This window comes from Scleropages formosus, chromosome 5, assembly GCF_900964775.1.
Source record: "Scleropages formosus chromosome 5, fSclFor1.1, whole genome shotgun sequence".
Taxonomy (NCBI): Eukaryota; Metazoa; Chordata; class Actinopteri; order Osteoglossiformes; family Osteoglossidae; genus Scleropages; species Scleropages formosus.
In genome coordinates, this window is record NC_041810.1 from 28,626,050 (window position 1) to 28,648,028 (window position 21,979).

At 45.5% G+C, this 21,979-nt stretch overlaps 1 protein-coding gene across 1 annotated transcript; it reads right to left on the minus strand.

The window, feature by feature from the left end:
* Nucleotides 1-8,603: 8,603 nt before the first annotated feature.
* pyurf (PIGY upstream open reading frame) lies at nt 8,604-9,599 on the minus strand. The gene is made up of 2 exons (XM_018765429.2): nt 9,272-9,599; nt 8,604-8,899 (listed from the first exon to the last, which is right to left on the minus strand). Exons 1-2 carry the CDS (start codon nt 9,478-9,480, stop codon nt 8,758-8,760), a joined length of 351 nt encoding a protein of 116 aa, XP_018620945.1. The 5' UTR covers nt 9,481-9,599; the 3' UTR covers nt 8,604-8,757.
* Between the last annotated feature and the right edge of the window lie 12,380 nt (nt 9,600-21,979).

Genomic DNA, 21,979 nt, shown 5'->3' on the forward strand with positions numbered 1-21,979 from the left:
TTGCACAGCTCTCGCGAGAATATCGCGTTGCTATAGAAACCAAGCAGAAACTTTTCGGTCGACCAATCATTTAACTGAGAAAATGAATTCCAATTAAAACAAGTAAACCCCGCCCACACCAATACATGAAACGGACACATTTTGAAAAAAATGTATTTTGAATAAGTGGCGTTTCTGTGATGCGTACAACACAAGAGCAGCAGTGACCGAGAAAAACCTCACGTACAAACAATCACTCTTTACTAGTGTTTAATGTTCAACAAGGTGATCAGAGTCTGACAATTAAAGTGCATGAAAAATACAATTTCATGATTGTCTTAAATAAATCCCATTTTTAAATGCATTACAAATGAAATCTTTTAGTAATATTTGAAAATTTCACTAATGTATTTAAGTACAATAAGAAAATATATAATTATCCATCTTATATAAAATATATGTTAGACACAAATAACTTTCTGCAAGGTCATTTCAAGTTGTTTAAACAAAAGCATTACAATCTGTTCTCTGTAAAAAAAAAAAAAAAAGAAAAAAAAAACCTTTGGTCCGACATTCTAAAACATACCTTTTCCTTTTTTTCCTGAAATAATTTAAATTAAAGGGTTTATACAAGTTATTAACGAATCCAGGAATAAATAAAAAGTGCTTTCTCACAGGCTATCATGTAACCACGCCCGGAAATAATATGTTTAAATATTCAAAATCCCGTAGAACATTTTATTCATGTTCTGACTATCTCAAACAAGGCGCTTCAGTTCTCTTCTGAATTCAGGCGGCTTTGGACAAGTCTGAGGATGTTCCCAGCTTCGTGTGCGCGGCGAAAGCTCCGGGCTCGGACCTTGTGGCCGCGCTGCGCGCCCCCGTGCGCGTCACCCGCGCGGCCGTGTGGATGTGTTTCAGCTTCGCCTGCAGCCAGTCCTGTCTCTCCTGCAGGTGCCTGAGCTCCCTGAGGTTGTGCATGAGTTGCACCTCGCTCACGGACCTCCTTCCGTAACATCAAAAACAATTATTATTATTAATAATAATAATAATAATAATAATAATAATAATAATATTGGAAGCTTCTGTCTAGGTTAAAGTTATATATGCAAAACAGATTACGTGGATATCTGGATATAATTAAAACTCGTACAAGAAATGATTGAACCTATTTCTGAAAATGATTTACTAATACAGTTATTGATGAGAAAATATATTGCTGGAATGAAAATGCGCCAACCTCAGCGGTCTTCCTTCTGCCCTCAAAACACACAGCAAAATAAAAACCGAAGTTAAGAGAAGCATCTTCGGAAAAGCCTTCATGGGGAACATTCTGGATGCCTGCAAGTGTGAAAAACCAAAATTAATAAGAGTTGAAGTCTTCCCCAGCACACACTGTCATTTTCTGATGGAGGCATTATGAATAATACAGCACGATTCAAAAGGATGCTCATTTTCATGAAAGATAAACACTCACCAGGTGTGTGATATTAGTCACTCAGTGGTCAGTGTGTCCTCTGGGAAGTTTGTGAAGTTGCGTGTCACTGTGTCCCAAAAGGTCCCTTTATACCCCCCTGCGCTCATTGATGAGCCGCCTTCAATATTGGCGTTGATGTCACCCCCCACTGATGGGAACACGCATGCGCAGTAACCCCTCCACCCCCCCCACCCCACCCCTTGAGCTCCGCACGCCACCGAATTGATCACCTGCTTTTCCTCCTGATGATAAACAGATTTACCGTCTAAAATGGACTGGAGAAGATGCAAGACAAATAACAGACTAAATGTGAAATCTCAGCATGTTCTACAGTAATAAATACAATAAAAAGACACAGTGGAGAGGACCAATTTATTTAGGGGATTTAAAAAAAAAAAAATCTCTTGATTTCAGTGCAGATGGTTCACACATCAGTCTGTGGTCCCTTCAAATACTCTGCTGGAATAGACCGGTGGAATATGAAAAATATTTTAAATATATTCAAACTGAACCACACGAAGTTCTCGCCAGTACTGATGACCTTGTAATTCTTAGAATTAAATATTCTTAATAATTCCTGGTGGCCCCTTGTTAGGCTGTGAGGGAATGATGAGGTGTCGCTTTGGCTTGGAACAGAAATGTTAATCGGCGGAGGCCAGCAGACGTTAGTCCGTCAGTATCACAGGCACGTGTGCTCCCACTGTTTATGAAACAGTAAAGCACGAGGACGAAGATTTATCACGCCTTGACACTTAGGGCCTCCTGACGCCACCCGCGTCAATAAATTTCCTGCGCTCTCACATACTGAGCTACTGTAGTAAAAATACGGTAGCATGATTCGCTCCACAGATACACACAGTTCTGCATGACTGCCTTGTGAACCCCCAGCAGGGCTGTGAAAGGTATGCGCTTGTGGTTTCACAACCATCTCCAGACCTCCTAAAACTGATCTCCTGAAACTTTCTTCCCGAGGCCCTCCGAGGTCTCTTTAGAGCATGGCGCAACTTTTGACACCAACCTGTACGGGGAAGAGAGAACTACAGCGGGGTCAGTAGCTTTATTCAACAGAAGAATATAAGTAGAGCAGTTTTAGTTGCCAGTGGTTCACGATTAAGGAAGAAAAGATCATGTCCAGAATTGGTATTATAAAACACGGGATGCATCCCAGAAGACGTCAGTCCACTCTTGTCTTTCCATTGTCGTTGGCAGAGTGTTTCGGCAGCAGCAGTGTGTCATCGCTCAGGAACATCTCCCAGCTGTGACGGGCTCCAAACTTCTCCTTATTCGCGCTGTGGCCGTGGGGGGTCACTTCTCGAGCGGGACCCGGCCTGCTCTTACTGGAACTGCGCAAAGTGGTTGGTTCTGTCCTTCTCTCTCAGCCCAGCGATGACACATTGTGCAGCTATGAGAGAAGTTTTCTAAATGTGGACAAGGAATGGCTATGTCATGACACAGGGAACAGGTCCCTGAGAGCAGCCCCACGTCTCCTGTCTGCAGATCTTCCCTCGTGCTGCGGCCGGGGATTCTCCCATGCCACCGGCACGAGGAAAAAAAAGGAAGATGACAGCAGATCGCAGCCAGTTCAAGTCACGTTATGTGGGCACCTTAGCAAAGTTTGGGCTGTGGGAGCTCTAAGGACACCGGTCTCCACCCATGCCATTGATCCTGAGAGCGGTGCATGAATGATGCCATATGGAAACAACATTTATTGATACACTGTAAAAGGAAACCTCACATATTACAAAGTAAAAGTGAAAATTTCCAGATCAGCGGGATTAAATCGGCAAAAATTTTTTTAGTAAAGTCTGTGTTTTCATCTTATTTGGTGGGTAATTACAATATCTTATGGTGTTAAAGGTACAACTCAAGAACTGCAAAGGTCTGCACTGCGGTTTCTAAGGAACGATTATATTATATTCAAGTATGGGCATGCATTAAGCAACGCTCCTTCCACCTGACACCTAGAGCACTGTGCAGGGGGCACGGGCGTATTTAGACAGCAACTTCCAATAAAAGAGGCTTTTCCTCCTTGCATGTGACCCTTAAGCCTGTCGGTGCAGTTCTGATCAGTATATAGCAGCCTGGAAGCGGGGGGGAGGGGCACCGTCGGTCCCCGAAAGCGTACCTCTCATTACCTCATCCTGACACAATGCTAGTCATCTGACTGATGGTATGCCACCGCGATGGTGCTGGGAGAATTTGAAAGGGATTAAGGCAAAGTATCATTAGCAATCCATTAACTGAGGTCACTCTCCATCTCGGCGACAACGAAACAACTAAAGTATTTTTCTGAGCTTAAATGTTCGATTTTATCGGAGAAAAGTTTTTTCATTCAGCCCTTTATTTTCCCCAGTGGTTTGCATGATACAACGTTTTCATAAAAAACTGCTTTATCTCCTTTACCTATCAATACTCTTTTAATACAGGTGAAAGGTTCTCATTGTAACCCTTTAAACAGTAAATCACTTTGGACCAATCTCAGTTTAGGAATCTATGACCGGTTACCGTGTCGTCCTCCACTTTTCGGAGTAATCTCATCGGCATCGCGGCCACGGAGCCGTGAGTTTGCTGATCCTGGATCAGTGAGGTGTTGATGTTCCACCCTGGAGCTCCTCGCAAATTCACATTACAGCTTTAGCCAGAGGCCCGCAATTCCTCGCATGCATGGGCTCATGCCTGGGAGCTGCAAACATTGCAAACTGTTTAAAGTATGAAAAACAGCTGCCAGGGGTATGCTGTAGTACGGCGCAAAACACACATGCACCCCACCAACGGATGTTTCAGATACCCTCTACTTTTGTGCTCTTTTCCAGTAATTTCCCTGAGCCACATTTAATTGACTTCAGTGTGACTTATATGATAACATCAAATCTGTCTTTCTGATGCATTATAAGGACCAGCAGAGAGATGAAATTTGGTATAGTGGAGGTACAGGCCAGTGGAGAGCCCTTGTTCGGAAGTGCTTTTTGCCAATTTATGCCCACTTATACCTACAAAATGATGGACGGTGATGGTGCTGAGATGTAGATCTTCAATCTGTGTTCAGAATTAGCATTTGACCAGTGGAACCACCCAAGAAGCCTTGGAAGACACAGGTCTCCACCTTCACGTCTGCACTCCATTGCAATGAGAGCAGACAAGAGCGGTGCCAACATCTGCAGTGCATGACGAAGAAAAGGACAAAGCCTCATGTCCAGAATCTTCCCTGCAGAAGAACGTGGAAGGAAAAACAGAATGTCATTCTACGCTGTTGCCAAGATGATGTCACGTAGGTGGGTCTCTAAAAGGGTTCGAGCATGAGGAAGAAGAGACAATATTGTTCTTAACAGGACAATAGAAGTTGTTCCTTTGGCTCAGTAAGAGCAACTTCGGGGAAACGGCTCCTGGTTCGAAAAAATACATCCCAGCAGTTGGCAGTACTGCACACATAGCAGGACTCCTGCTGATAAATGTGGATTTACTGGACTGTTGGGTCTACTTGTTGGACCCCTGCATCCAGCATGGCCTCTGACCACCTCATCATGAGCAGGAACCCAACTGATTACTTTCTCTTACAGTCCAAGTGTATATGAGAGTCTTTGTGCCTCACATAGGCAGTTCTGGCCTTGACATCTGACACGTGGCAAAGAGGATTTAGGTCATTCTTAGCTGACAGAAGCTGTGGATGATCTCACTGGAGCAGCGAGGAAAAGCAAGGAGAAGATCTCGGTCAATGTGGTGCAATAACACAAACATTTGGTTCAAGGGCTTGAGGAAGGTGCTGGTGCTTTACACAGACACGCTCACTCTGTCCGCCTGCCTGTAACCGTTTGACCACCGAAAGGTCACAGTGGTCCAGAGTTTGTCCTGGACGCATAGGGTGAGACGCAGGGCACACCCTGGAATGGGACGCCAATTCAGTGCAGGTCAACTGTACGCCCTCATTTACATACGCGCAGACCAGGTAATTTAGAGTCACCAGTTCATCTGAAACGCATCTTTGGACTGAAACCCAAGCAAACATTTACAATACACAAGTAGCTGTGTGAAAGTTTATCTGTTATTCAGTAGCTATGATCTCAAAATTATAGAGCATAAACATTGACGCATGACATGAACTTAGGAGAACAAGAGAGAAGCGAGTCCGGAAAAGGTAAGTTTTAAGACCCTTATTAAATGGCGGGAGATATTCAGCAGTTCTGAGTGAGAGGGGTAATTCCACTACATCGGAGCCAGAATTGAAAACCTTTGTGCTTTTGCACCTTTCGTGCTTTTTATTGCTCTAATAAAGGCCATACGAGGACGTAAAATTACACTTGATCATTCGTTGCTTGTAGGATAACAAACTCTATAACGATTTCCGAAGATTAATTGCAAATGAAATTCAGTAAATATTTCTTAAGGCGATTCAACAACTGCTTTTGCAGTCAGCAAGTCACGCATAAATGCGTGATCAACACTAACACTCACTTTACTTTAAACACCGCACCACTCCTTTAACGCACCTCTCCTAGGTAATGCTGTGGGAAAATGGATTCGTTTCATTCCCGACTCGCTGACCCGATGAGACCGAAGTCCTGCACACAACAGATTTCACATTATCAAACCCAGCAGAAAAATTTCTTATTTATATATGAGGACATGCAAAGTCGGAGCTGCAAGGCAATGTTGTTGCTGGCTGAGCCAACACACACCAAGAGACAGACACATATGTCTATAATGACACACACGTATGGAGCAACATCTTGAACAACATTAACACGACTTGTCTGCTCGGGTTCCAGCGTTGGCTTCCCAACTTCAAAAAAATTCACCTTATCCTGTTCCGTACGAAAACTTGTACATATCTGCTGTGCGCTAAATCACATTAAAACGGCTCACTGGCGACGGAGGTATGTCAGCGATGGTCTTAAATCCTTCTGCTTTCGTCACAAACAGACGCAAAGGAGGGAAACGCAAATGAAGAAAACGAAACGAAATGCAACCTCCTTTTTAGCCCCTTCCGAGACAAAGCTGGTGACTCAGCATGATCAGCAAAGTGCTTTGTTTGCTTACTGCAACTTTCTGAGTGTGCAAAGTAAGACGTTTATTTTTACAGGGTATATTCTTAGCGAGCGCGCGGCGAAGAGTGCCTTGAGTGCGTTCCTTTGCCAGTTGACATCAGTCATCCTTTAAACAGCGAACAAACGTTTTCTTGCGGTGCATCGATTGCTGCAATGAGGTTTCCTTTAATATGGGAAGAGCCAGTTGTTACAGTCACCATATGGTGTAAGAAGTGAGGGGAAAAAAGCTATTTCTTTACTAGAATTTCAAATAAAAAAATACCTCCTTACATTTCCCAGAAGACTCTGTATCCTCAGGTTGAAGTTCACATCGAAAACATGCCAGATTAAAAAAAGAAAATAGCGAGCTGACAAATTCGCAAGAAAATTATTCAAAAGTTCTCATTTAGAATACTGACAAAGTCAAATAAGTTGATTATTAGTAAACAGAGGCCACCGATTCAAGGGCTTTTAGTTAGTGGCCTACAATGGATCAACCACCAGAAGATATTCTTTTAATATGAATAAAATGTGTGACCATAACCTCAAGAAGCAAATACTGCAGTGTGGGTAAGGTATGATCTGATTACTGTGGTACAGATCTCTGTACTAGTTTAATAAAGAAAACAATGATGTGGAATGAATGAAACACCTGGCGATACCATGGCCCTGCTCTCTTGCTCATTTTCGTTAATTACGTGTCCTTTTCAGGGTCGGTGGGGTCCAGAGCCTATCCCGGAATCACTGGGCACTAGGCTGCACCCTCGAATGTAGCCATAGTCAACAGTCAGCATTTAGTTAGCTAACACTGGTCTACAATGTTAATCTACCTGCAATTTTTTTAATCCATTTGTACATCTGGATATTTTTACTGTATCAATTCTGGGTAAGAACCTTGATCAAGGGTACAAAAGTGGAGAATGGGGTTCAAATCTGGGTCCTTTCACCACAAAGTGGTAGCTCTAACCACTGTGCCACTTAGTGAAATAATAAAACAATATTTACTTTTAACGCCCTTGAGTAAATTTACTTGTAACCCTCAAATATGGGGACAGGCTGATACTGAGACCCCGTAAAAAATGGTTGATGGTCATAAATTTATGAGTAAAGGGCAATTATAAAGGGTGAAATTCAAAGCTCACTTACCATCACAGTGACGACTGTTCCCATAAAATTTCTGTGGATGGAAAATCTCCATTCAGTGAATACATTATCTACCGATTCAAAGGAAAAAAATTCAAAAGGGTTCAAAGAGAAACAAGAGCTGAATGAGAAACAAAACACAATGCAAGGACTCTGAAAAGAATAGCAAATAGGAAAGAGACAATACCCAGCAAAAACAGGAAAGGAAAATGACAGCCATGACTTTTCCATCTCTTATTAGACAGAACCATCAGAAAACAAGTTGCAATAAATTTGTCATCTCGGGAAGAGAATTTTTAAAATGCAACGTCGCCCTTTTAGGCAAGGAATTAATTGCATTTTAAATATCTAGCAGCACAATAATATCTGAAGCAAAATATTTCCACGTGTAGTTCCACCAAAAGTCTGAACACAAAAAACACCGGAGAAAAAAAGTGACACACAAGTACTTTTACATAATGTAATGCTAATTTTTATTTGATCAAAGCTAAAACTGCAATGCAATAATTTCTGACCACTAGTATCCAGGGATTCAGTGTCTTATTTTCAACAACTTCCAATAGTGGATAACAGAGAAACCAGAACATCAGAAGATATGAGATACACACTCTATACACGTTAACATTGTGGCTTCTAAACTCCCTGCTTTATTTAACAATGTACATATTTTTGCGAGAATATTCACACAAAAGTGGACAACTGTAAGCTACACAAGCCGATTCAATGAAGTATCCTCCATGAAAACTCACGCAACTCATGTAATCACACACACACACACACACACACACACACACACACACACACACACTCCCTGAAACTGCTTGCCACAAGTGAGGTCACGGCGAACCGGTGCCTGACCTGGCAACATAAGGTGCAAGGCTGGAGGAGGAGGGGACACACTAGGACGAGACGCCAGTCCGTCGCACGGCACCCCAAGCAGGACTCGGACCCCAGACCCACCGGAGAGGGAGACGTGGCCAAGCCTGCTGCGCCACCATGCCCCCCTACCAACTGATGTAATTTGGAATTAAAAATAAAAAAGGAGGGAGAAAACAGTGGACTATAACACAAGAACAAATGCAGAAAACCTGGCAGACAGAATAAATACACAACTGTCGTTCGGGCGGTGTGTACGCCTCATGACTGGGTGGGTTCCTCCTTGTTGGAGCTCCTCTCGACCTTCCTGGCATCCTGAGGAATCATGTTGGGTATGCCGTCGATAATCGGGTACGCGATGCCCAGTTCGTCATTGATCAGTTCATTGGTCTCTCCATCATACCTGGTGAGGCAGAATAACAGGTGCAAAGACACACACTTATATTCATATAATTCACAGCAAGAACCCCAGATACAGTACTGTGCGTATTAAAGGACAGTTAAAATTAACGGAGGTTCACTTCTAAGAACTGACGCGAAGGATCTAATATGAGGTGACCCTGAGGGGGTTTTTGGGGCCGGTGACACACTAGGACCTCCATTAAGGAGGGACATGAGAGTTAAGAGTCTCACCTGAAGGTTTTTTGGACAAGGGGACACACTAACACCTCCAGTAAGAAGCAATATGACTTAAGAGTCTCAGTTGAGCGTTTTTTCGGACAGGGGACACACTGGGACCTCCAGTAAGGAGAGACATAAGAGTTAGGAGTCTCACCTGAGCGTTTTTTTGGACAGAGGACACACTAGAACCTCCAGTAAAGAGGTGTCGAAACCGTTTCCGGTCGCTCCTGCGTCCTTCACGCCGTCTGTCCGATGTCGGCCGGAAGTACGCAGCGGTCTCGCGCCGCTGATTGAAATCATAGTTCCATCCGCTGGGCAGCGGCCGCCAGCGCTCCACGCTAATTTTAGCGCGTTCCTGAACATATTCTCAAACTGGAAGTTTTACATCCAGCAACGCTCCCGTGTTCTGCTGCAAGCTGAGATGCAGCGAAGGATGCAGACGAATAACCTACAGTTACCAGCCTTGGGTGTCGCGAGACCTGTGCGTCGCACTCAAGGGTTCGGGCGCCCACGTTTCCAACTATGTTTAGTTCCGGCCAAAATTTCTTTTGCTTCATGTTTCAACACCTTCTGGGCGTACATGATTCATAAGGCATCATAACATTCGTGCACGACTCAGTAAAAGAATACTGTTTAATTTATAAATCCAGTAAATAGTTGATTCTGTAACCGAGCGTGTAGGGTTCGCCTAGAGAGAGCCAGAAAACAACAAACGATACCCGTTCAGGTTGGTTTCAAACACCTTCAAAGTTTTTACTAGACCCAGCACGTGTGAAACTTAGAACTGAGTGATGCGCTCCAGTGCGCATGTACAAAATCCCGCCTACGGCAAGCCCCGAGGGGAGAAAAATCTCATCATACACACATACGCACCACTGGTGAACAGCCTCCTCCTGTCACCACATCCAAACAATATTCAAAATGTAATCTTTTACATTTCCAATTTTCAAACCTTTAATTATATTTTACTTTTATTTCAAAATGTTGGAATAAATATAATCTACGGAAACCTACGGGCACTACAATTAAATTATAATCATTCATCTTTTTATGTGTTAACAGCACTGATTGAGACAAATCAGTGCAATTACCAAATATCAACACCAGATGGCGGTATATAATAAGAATCATATTAATACATAATAACACTTTTCAAGTGAAACATACAGCCCATAATACCAAAAGAAAGTATATGTGTTTAAAAGCTATTAGGGAACTACACTGGTCCTTTTTTGACTGCTTCTTTACAATATTTAGATATATTAATAACTGAGATAAGGACAGAATTGCTTCCTAGTACTTTTATTTCATATTAATAGAAATAGATTTAAAACAATTCAGCCCAATTCTCTCAGACTATATCAAAAGAAAAAAGACTAAGAAAATAAAAACAAAACACCTGCCTATCAAAACATTGTCTGTTATAATAATATATCTATTTCACTTTAATATCTATGGTAAAAAAAAAATAAACCATAAGGACACACTGTCATTTAATTGCTAAGAGAAATATTTATTTAAATATATAGTTAGGTATTAAAAGTATTAATTTAAGTAAATATTATGTTTATTTAAGTAAACAGGCATATATTATAAATATAGAAACATTTTTCTTTTAAATACTTGATTTTGATCAGGGGGTGCGGTGGCGCAGTGGGTTGGACCGCAGTCCTACTCTCTGGTGGGTCTGGGGTTCGAGTCCCGCTTGGGGTGCCTTGTGACGGACTGGCGTCCCGTCCTGGGTGTGTCCCCTTCCCCCTCTGGCCTTACGCCCTGTGTTGCCGGGTAGGCTCCGGTTCCCCGTGACCCCGTAAGGGACAAGCGGTTCTGAAAATGTGTGTGTGTGTGTGTGTGTGTGTGTACTTGATTTTGATTATTTAAATGAATTGATAATACTGGCAATTGGTCAATTTTACCACGAGTCATAAGAGTGAAAAAAGTATGTCTGTCCTTGAAAAGCATGAATTGTTTCATGCTTTTATGACTTTTAATGATTTTCTGGTACCTCCAGAGATGTGCTGTATGCTGGGGCAACGAAACCTGCAGGATACACGGGGACCCCGACCCCACCAGCAAACACCGAGGTCCCTGCAGTTTCCTAGGGAGCCATGTGACCAAAAGCTTCATCCAAAAGTCTTTACTGAAAACAAACCCATTCATGAAGACACTAAACGAACGGTGGGCTCGGCATTCGATTTTTATCAGAATTCGACGATTAGCCTCCCTATGCCACGCGTAGCCACACCCCTTGCTGGCTCAGGGTTCGACAACAAGCCGTCAACACCCAGGATTCAGAACTTATGGAACTCGTGTTTCTCATGGTTAATTGCCTCTGTGGTCAACTACAGGTTAATCACACCTGGCAGTTTCACCCTTTCCCTTATGAGTCGCGCCTCCAAAGATGTCAATTAGCTTAATCCCCTCTGCCAGGTACAGGCCGCCGAGGAGAGGCGTGTTTTCGGGATCCGGGGCTCGACGTGTTTTCATTCGGCGCCACAGAGGCGCGGCGATCGCAAGCTGTGAGATGCCGTTCTGGCCACTGCGTCATTTTCGGATTCCAAAAATTTCCCGCAGTGTGGAGAGCGACAGGAGATAGGTGTTGTGACTCATCATTTACTTCACTAGCAATCCATTGATCCATTATCAATAACTGCTGGTCTGGTTTACGCTCCCGGGGTTCTGGAGCGTAGTGTGGCAATAGAAAAAACGTGAGGGGTAATCCAGGGAACACTGCAAATGGAATGCCAGTCCGTCTCACACACACACACACACACACACAGAGACAATTTCAAGCCACCACTTCCCCCGAAACACGTCTTCGGGAGGAAACCTGCACAAACGCAAACGAACATGCGAACTCCACGCAGACTGAGCCGGATTCGAACCCGCAGCCCAGGAGAGGAGAGGCAGCTGCTGCACCACTATGCCGCCCTTTTACAGCATCACCTCTCTTTCCAACCTGCCGCTTCAATGAACGTGTCGGAACACGGCGTTACACCAGTAACAAAGACATCCGTGGGACGAGGGGGCTGGGGGGGCCTGATGTCTGAACTCCCAGACCCCCTCAAAGACCTACAATGCCCCACACAGAGAAGTGGGCCCAGGGCATGCTGGGTAGAACACACAGTAGGCATCCCGAGCCATCCCGAGCCACGACCTGCACCACGTGCCGCAGACATCCAGACGGTCGGAGACACCGGGGTCCGCTAATGCAGTCCGCATGACGGAGCCGCCAGCTCTCCTCTCTAGCGCATGCGCCAAGGACACAAGGCGCTTCTGACGGTCAATCTCGTGATTTCCAGGGCGAGCAGACTCGGGGCGGGTTTTGTTAGAAGACCCGGCCCAGGGTTTGAGACGTGTTAGGTCCTCCGGGCAAAGCGGCGTAATTGTGAGACGGCTCCTTTTTTTTTCCACCTGGGACGATCTCCAGCTCGGGGGTCTTTGCGAGCACCCTGGAAAACAGCACAGGAAGGGCCCCCTCTCACCTCCACCCTCTGACCCCTGGACTCGGAGGAGCCGTTTGTATCCACCTGCTCTCTTCCGCCACCCAGGGTCGCTCGGACCTGTCGTCCGATGAATTCGTCAAAGGCCGCAGGGCTACACAGAAGCTTGGATGATTCGTACCATCGGCGGCCTCCACACTATCCCGCTCTGCATGAGGTTTTGCGGTCGACTCCGGAAGGTTGTGGGGTTCCAGCTCTGAAAGTAGTGCTGCTGTGACCTAAAAAAAAAAAAAAAAAAGCACCTTTGCAGATTTATTCCTCTACAGAGAGGAAGTAAGACAAGCGCATTTACCAAAGAAATAACGTTTTCGAACCTCGACAGCAGAATTTATTTATAAAGGGTTACGAGACCAAAGTGGTATGAAATGTGTATTTTCTTTATTGATCCTGTCCAGATCACATTCTTCTTCGTATCACACTGTTCCGTGTGACGTCTTTTCCTGCCGGGGCGACCGTGCAGCGAGAGGTTATTGATTAAATGCACCGCTTTCCTCAAGGTGTCCTCAGGGACCTTAACCGTCTTATTTGAGAGCTCGGTGACCTCGAAAGCGCCCCCTGCAGACCACGGGTCCCGGTTGGAGCAAGCGTTCTCGTACGGTTCCACAGCGATCTGTTGCGCGTATAGAAAGAAGGTTCCGGAAACAGACACCCATTTCTTATTGTGGCAGTGCTGAGCGGCCCAGTTGCACAGCCTTCATTTTCAGCCATTTAGCCATCTCAGATATTTTGATTTTAAGTAGTACGGCAGCACCACGCTGGCGCCTCGTAGCTACTGGGCCGTGGGTTCAGAGCCCCTATGGACTTTGCATGTTCTCCCTGTATTTGTGTCTCCACTGGGTGCTCTGGTTTCCTCTCATAGTCCAAAGACATGTTTCAGCTGAACTGATCACCATGTATTGCCCTCATTGTATGCACGTGTGTGAATGAGTGTGTGTCATTTCCCTGTGCTGGACTGCTGGCCCATCCAGGGTGTCCCCAGCCTCACACCCTATATTTCCAGGATAGACTCTGGACCTCCCTGCACTGGACAAATGTTTTTTTTAATAATAAATGGATGATTTTGGTTAAGTGCAGTGTTCAGGGGACTGGGGGGGGCCCTCATCCCATGTTTCAAGTCCAAGCGATGACCCCTTGAATATCGTACGCATCAGAGCCCCATCACGACACAGCCAGCTGCCTCGACACAGCCTGCAATCGTGAAGGTGCAGCAGGATCATGGCCAATAGGCCACGCCCATTGCCAAGCCAGAGAGGCGTCGTCGGGTCACGAGAGCACCAGTGGATCAGTCACAGCGGCCCATCTGGCTTTGCTCAAATCCCTCTGGTGACCGCACTACGTCTTAACCACGCCGGAGCGGGACCGGCTGTCCTCACGCGACCTCTGTGCGCCAATCAGGTTCCGCTGACGACTCGGAGCCACCGAAGCACCGGTCCGCAGGAATAGCAGAAGTCCACATAAAGTGGTGTGACATGCTTTACCTTAGAAATACTTTTTACCCTTGAAATTCAGTTGCCCTGGGAGAAGGGCGTCTCTGACTTTGCCGAGCGGGGAAAGGTCCCCACCGCGCGTCGCATGGCAGCTGCCATTTTTCTCCGCGGTCCCTCAACGATCGGAGCCATCCATCTGCGGGCATTCGGACGCCGCAAAGGCTGAGCCATGCTGGGTGGATGTGACCCCGGGGTGACGGGCCGCTGCAGAGCCCCCGAGAAACGACCGCGGCCGAGCAGAGACGCGTCTTCGGCGGCAGATCCAGATGGTTTGGATCCTGCAGGTGCTGCTGAGCTCAGGTGTCAACGATCAGCAGCCCCTGCTTTTTTAGAGCCGCTGAACAAACGCCGAGTCGACGGCATCTCGGGCTCCCAACACGTCGACGCAAATTTATTTAAGATGCAAATGTTGTATCTCATTACTTCGGGGCGACTGCTGCTGCTTTTCAGTCCTCTTTTAATTACTCAGATATTACTGTTCCTGCTTCTAATTACATATTTTTAATATCGAGTCCTGTGCCCAGTCCTTAACATGCCTTGCAGGGGTGGTACTGGGAGTTTTTTTTTCCCTCTCTCCTCCACCGAATGGTTGCGTAACTCATACTGCGTGCAAATGTTCAAAAACACAAAGAGAGTATTTATAAAAGTTTTATTCCCTTGCTCTACACCCCTGCATTATAGGTGGTCCAGTGTACACACACTGTCTGAACCGCTTGTCCCATACAGGGTCGTGGGGAACCAGAGCTTAACCTGGCAACACAGGGCATAAGGCTGGAGGGGGAGGGGACACACCCAGGACGGGACGCCAGTCCGTCGCAAGGCACCCGAAGCGGGACTCGAACCCCAGACCCACTGGAGAGCAGGACCCGGTCCAACCTACTGCACCACCGCATCCCCCTTCATCCAGTGTACATCCAGACCTTAAGTTATTACAAAAAGTGGATTTATCCAAAGCTTTTCCATCTAGAACAATCTATGAATGCCTGCATTATAACAGATGCATTTCTTTTCAACTCCTCTGTTCTTCCCTCACCTATATGGCGTTTTGCCCTGATTTCATATCTCACATTAAGTATGATTTTATGCGAGTCATTCGTATGCAGTCTGTTTTTGTGATTTTGCGGTCCGGTTGTTTCCTTTGTAAAGGGTGTTGGAAGAGACCAGCTGTGATCGCTGCTTTCCCTGGAAAATGTCACTTTTACTGTTTTTGGAGAAATGTTTTTTAAAAAAACAAGCATGCCATGCGAGTTCACACCTGCCACCTGCCGCAGCCTGGTGCTCAGAAGAGAAGAGTCAGATGAGCGCAAGTGTAATTTTTGTCTATATTTACATGTCTGCCATACTTTTCCATTTTTTTACTCTCTTTTTAACCCTTTATTAAGGGCGAACGTTTAATATTTCCAGCCCTTTCCTGTCTCCAGAACCACATCCACTAATAGTACACTTATGTGGAAAATCACAGCCCACTTACTCACAGACATGAGTTAAATTTAAAGTGATACCTGACGTCAACAAAGCCATTTTCGCCAAAATTAATTTACATAAAAGCAATTTTCAACCTGGCTGTGATGTCATGATGTGTAATAGCTGTTTGTTTTCGCCGTGAAAGCAATTTGTTCCCCGGGAAGTGTTAGAAGCACCCTCACCGGGAGACAGACACTCATCTCAGGAACAGAGATATTTCTGCTGTTTAATTGGTTGCCGTGATGGAGAAATTCCCAGCTGACCGGCAGTGAGTGAACCGAGGCCTGAACCGAACCCTCGGCCTCTAGCTGCACCGCTGTCCCACGTCTCCTGGGCTGCGGGTTTGGCCGTGGGTTTGAATCCGCCGCAGTCAGCGTGGAGCCTGGGCTCCCTACCCGTGTCTGTGTCGCTTTCCTCCCGCGGTCCAAACGCGTTTCAGGTGCACTGGTGACTCTCAACTGCTTGTAATGTGTGAGTGTGTGTGTGCGTGTTAGATTGCCCTGCTGCCTGGACGGGCAAATACTTGAAAATAACTGTTGTTTCATCATCATCATCATCATCATCATCATCATCATCATCATCATCATCGTTGTTATTACTACTATCAATAAAAAAAGAAATATACGTATAACAGCTAGTAATTAAATAAATGATCATGTTCTTCTTCTTCTTCTTCTTCTTATTATTATTATTATTATTATTAATAATAATAATAAGAAGAAGAAGAATAAGAAGACTGCAGTGGTGGGAACAACAGATATTGTGCACAAAGTCCTTGAATGAATTGTTTGGTTTCTTGCTGAGATGTGAATTAATAAAGAACCAGCTGAAATAATAATAATAATAATAAAATACACACACACACATTTTCTGAACCGCTCGTCCCATACGGGGTCGCGGGGAACCAGAGTCTACCCGGTAACACAGGGCGTAAGGCCGGAGGGGGAGGGGACACACCCAGGACGGGACGCCAGTCCATCACATGGCATCCCAAGCGGGACTCGAACCCCAGACCCCCCAGAGAGCAGGACTGCGGCCCAACCCACTGCGCCACCGCGCCCCCCATAATAATAATAATAATAATAATAATAATAATAATAATAATAATACCACCACCACGATTTAATGACTGCCATCCACTTACAGTGTGGGCAACGCAGAAATGTGTGATGTTCAGGACTCCATCAGTTAGTATCCCACTGTTCGCACCACAATGGGGGTGGGCTGTGCCGGAGAGCCACCCGCGGCGCCCGAACAAAAGCCACCCAAACAGAAAGGGGAAACACTGGCGCGGACGGCTCATTCTGCTCGAATTCACATCGAGGACAGCCGTGTCGGCGGCCGCCGTCCCCCCGGCGCAGGGAACAAAGCGGAGAGCCTATCTTCGGCCCAGCGAAGTAAACATGAAAAGATTATGTAATATTATATTGATGTGACAACAAGTGTCTTGGCACGAAACTTCGTAGTGAAACGGCGGCTACCGAGCCCCTGCTGTAAAATACTGTTGCATCGTGCTCTTTGGATGGCCACTCCGTCATGAAATAACTGTCTATTTTGCATGTGTGGAGCTGTAGTACAGTCAGCCGCATCAATCACTCTGCACGTTATTGATGACAGACCCCCCCCCCCCCCCACACCCCCATTCTGCAAAGCTTGCGCTCTGTGATGCTCAGAGTTTCTGGCACTCACGGCAGTGTCCCTTTCATAGCCCTTAACCGCTTTTGACAGGTGGAATCCTCTTACCGAGCCGGGCCTATCAATTAGGGAAGCAGCGGGGGGAGAAAAACGGCTGACCTATGGCAGAGCCCGCATAGCTGCGATGGAAATATTGCAGGTCGGGGCCAAAGGTTAGTCACAGAGTTAATAAAACGGGCGCAGACGGAGTTACAATGAGATCGTATTTACACAAAACAAACTCAATTTTATTTACACATGTGGGCCTTAACACCCTGTGCTCTTAGACATCGGATGGGTGCCATCTACCATCTCCTCGGTCTGTGGAGCTCACGCTGCATATCCAAGCCATGGAGTACAGCAGGGTAATTTTTACTGCTTCACTATCAGCCGCGTACCTTGTTCAGGGGTACTACGGCAGGACTAGGGATTTCAAGTCTCTTGAATGCAAGGCGAGAGTTGTAAGTATTATACTGCCTGATCATGCTATAAATATAATTACATATTATCTTTGACAGGGGGTGCGGTGGCGCAGCAGGCTTGGCGGAGTCCTGCTCTCTGGCGGGTCTTGGGTTCGAGCCTTGCTTGGGGTGCCTTGCGATGGACTGGCGTCCCGTCCTGGGTGTGTCCCCTCCCCCTCCAGCCTGGCACCCTGTGTTGCCGGGTTAGGCTCCGGTTTGCCACGACCCTGCCTGGGACAAGCGGTTTCAGTCAGTGTGTGCGTATTATCTTCGTTAACACACATAGGTGTTTAAGGTGGTGCAGCAATTAGTCTTTACCTTGGGGATGAATCCTTTACCTGTGTAGTACCCTTTATCGATGTATTTACTCTGAATTAATAAAGTAAAAATGAACTTCACTGATAAAGTAAAAGCTACTCAGTAATTATTTGATTATTATTTGTAAATAATTTGTCCTATGCAAGTAATGTACAGGATCTTACATTGCTATGAGCCAGCTGTTACAGAGCTGTAACAGGGTGGATGAATGAGGTGAATTTCCTTCGCCAAAGAGAACCACGGGGGGGGTGTAATCTTGTATTTCAGTCCGGAGCTCTGGCACAAACTGATGCTTTGGGTAGTAGCCCGTTGTGGTGCATTCCCTCGGTTTACAAAATTAATCTGTTCCTGAAAACAGTGTGGGTATCAGTATTTCCGATACCAAAAGCCTGTTGCCCCTTGTTTTAAATAATTAAATTTATCTTAAAAAATTATGTTGAAAATATGTGCAGACAACAATTTACAAGAGACAAACATGGAAATTTACTGTAATGAACTGTCACTGTCCTCACTGAGCGAAGAGTAGAATAACGGATGGGAAGTTGTGCTGGGTGGAGGAGGCTTGGCAGTCATTCTTGCACCGTGACTGCACTACAACCGCACCAAGGAAACATGAGACAGGAAACCAACAAGAAACAGCTGATGGTATACTCGCACCTACCACAGTGCATTTCTGTACTTCTGCTTCGCTTGCGCAACAGGCAACTTTGAAATTTTATCGGATGTGCTTTGGATACATTTTTTTATACTGATTTTTCCTGATGAAAATGATGTATCAAAAGCCAAGAGCCATTACACTGATATTTCACATGAAGAAATGTTATAAATCACCGTTCTTGTCCCACATCCCTGATGAGGCTGCAAAACACACGTTCATATTATTCATAAATATCCGGCAAGAAAAGGTTTTTTTATTCCTACGGTTCATGCCTGAAGCTACCTCTGCAAAGAAGTGGCTGACTCAAGTGTCTCATTTTCTTCCATTATAACAATTAAAATTGAAACTGCAAAATAATAGCAATGAATTTTAGAAGATTTCAGTCACCTTTTCAGAACCTCTTGGATTATGGCACATGATCTTCCCTCGCAGCAGCCCCTGTGCTTTGTTCATCCGCATTTTTTCAGAATACTGAATCTGTGTCTATGCTGTTATGAGACCTCTCTGCTCTGTTCTATTCTTCTGTTAATTAAAAAAATAAATGAAAAAAAACTCACACCCCAGAGGACTTATCCACTCAGCAGCACAGAGAAAGGAAAGAAGTACAACTGGCGTGATCAATTTACATCTTAACGACTTTCTGTGAGACCTCCCATGGTTACCATAGCAACGTCTGATAGTAACATTACATCACAGTTTTTGGCCGACTTTTCTCACCTAGTAAATTGGCCGGCAGTGCATTGCTACCCGGTGCCCTCGTCCCTACCCTGCCACCCATCTCTTCATATATAAATTTCATAGATATCATTTCAAAGGGCAACAAGTGAGGGTCAGAGCTGCCACCTTGCATCTGAAGGGCTCGGGTTCGACTCACAGTTCACGCTGCAGTTCCCTGGATCACGATACCTACCGTGAATTGATTCACTAAGAATTTCCTTGCGGAATAAATGTAAATGTAATATAAATGTAAAGAACTGGCAAATGCAGCTTGACAATCCATCTGTAAAACTGTAAAATAGCTGTTCACTGTAAAATATGTTATAGGAAAAGACTCAAAGGCATTAAATACTGCAATTGCTAATGGACGTCAGTGGGGATAAAATGTAAGGTAAGAGCAAATGAAGACATCTGTAAACGCCGCATTTCTAGTACCACTCTCCCTTTCTTCTCTTTTATGAGCGTCTCCATTTAATTCCCCTTTTTCATTTGTGCTGGAGAAGAACAATAAATTGCAGTGGGCAATAAGAGCAGTAAAAGTGCTGTTAGTCACGGGTCAAAGATTTTTTCAAACGTGTGTTTGTAGGGGTGAGAGAAACAGAACATTACACAAGAACTGGTCTCCTCACATGTAAATCTGTTTTTAAAACATGACTTTCCTCTCCATGATTAAAAACGGCATGGTAAAACACTGTACTGTATGTGGGAGAATGCTTGCAGGAAAATTTACATGCTTCCTTAAAATTTCTTAATGTTCTTTTTGACCACAAAATGAGAAAAACAAGAAACACTTCTGTATGGACTGCGTTAACGTCACAATATAATACTAAAAATGAATTCAGAGAATCAGTTTGATTTGTTCACTCTGTAATTTACTCATATATTCACTTTATTCATGGGCAAAATATACATTTTCATTTGCAGTGAGAAAAATGAACAGAGGTTTTTACTGTGCCATCAGTCAAGGAATGGCTCATTTCTGAACTCTTCCCAATCAATATTTTCAGGAGGATAAACTGTCATTCTTGGCTCTTCTGGCTCTTTTGATCTTTGGGAAGGAGCTCCTCCCGCACCTCTGGGACTTTACATCACCGCCGCACTGCAGGTCAATAGGAGAGTTGGGCCTTTTGGAGAGCCGACAGCATTAGACAAAAGTAACAAAATCATATGTTGTGTGTTCATGCCTCCAGCTGGAATTTGTGTCGCGTACAAAATCGGCGGCGATATTAATATTCGTGCACGGGAAGGTATGGAGGGGTAGAGTGAACGCGCGATCCTGCTGACTGATGCTCGCTTTAGCTCCTCTCACGCATTCACACATGGGCTGCTATATCGGGTACGGCTTCTGGAAGGCAGCGGCTGGGGGCTCCGAGCTCTTCAGGTAATGAACCACTTGAGCGGGGCGCTTTCGAGCCCAGCCGGCGCTCCACAACTTCCCTTGAAGGCCCTGTGTTCCGAGGGAGCCGCGCATTGAAGGTTATCTTCTGTGATTCACCTGTGGAAGAGAAGCTCTTTGATGGATTTGCTGAAGTCAGCGCCAGGACACAGCCAATATGCAACCCATGTGGTAATTTAACCCCCCACCGCCACCGCCCACCCGCCGCACTCCTGCCAGTCATCTCCCTGCAGGGCTCAACCAAGAAGCTTATCCCTCCTGGTATTTAACAAGCTGTTAGCCACAGACCAGCCACGGCTTTTCCTCATGACACATCCGTCACGGTGACCTGAAAACACCCCTGGTGATGAGCAGCCGCCTGGTGTTAGCATCTATAGTGGGGAAAGGTGGCAGTTTTTATGCCCATCTGCAGATAATTTTGACTGTAACTCGTTCGTTTTAATTGCAGATACTAAGGGACGTGGGCACGACTGTCAGAGGGAAGGATCTGAGTGCTGCGGAAGGAACCCATAGACAGACATGAGTGTGACGATGTGACGGATATTGTGACGTGGACCCTGAGCAGATTTCACAGGAGGGAAAGTGCGACAAAGGGCACGGAGGATGGGAGGCAAGTGATGGATGCTGCCGGACAACGTTAGGTAATATCCATGCGTCCCTAGCAATAAAGGAATGGCAGGCGTGCACACTAATGGGAAAGTTACGCCGGTGGAAATTGGGAGGGCACACATTTCAAATCAAATCTTGTGTGCAAGCGCCATGGCGGTTGATTAAAAAGGCAATTTTGCTCCCGGCGGCCGTGAAACGCGACGTTCCTCCCAAGGACGCGCCGACGGAACATCATTCGAATGTTTGGGATCACTCTCCAAGCCTCACAGAGCAGAGACAATGTTTTTTGGAGCTCAGCACGGGACTCGTGACCGACCCCCGGGCAGCTGGGGGTAGAAAAGTGCCCTACCACTGAAATCCCAGGTGATGAGGTGGACGTCCGAACACCAAAAAAACAGATGGATCCAAACCACTTGGACGACACCACTGTGTTTACAAAGCGGGAAGAGAAGGGTGGCTGCTCTGATGGTTTTGCAGTCCTCCATCACTGCCCTAAAAATCTCCCCAAGAATGAGAATCTAATTAACCCCGTAGTGGAAACACTGCATAGTGGTAATTCAGTTTGTGCCTTAACC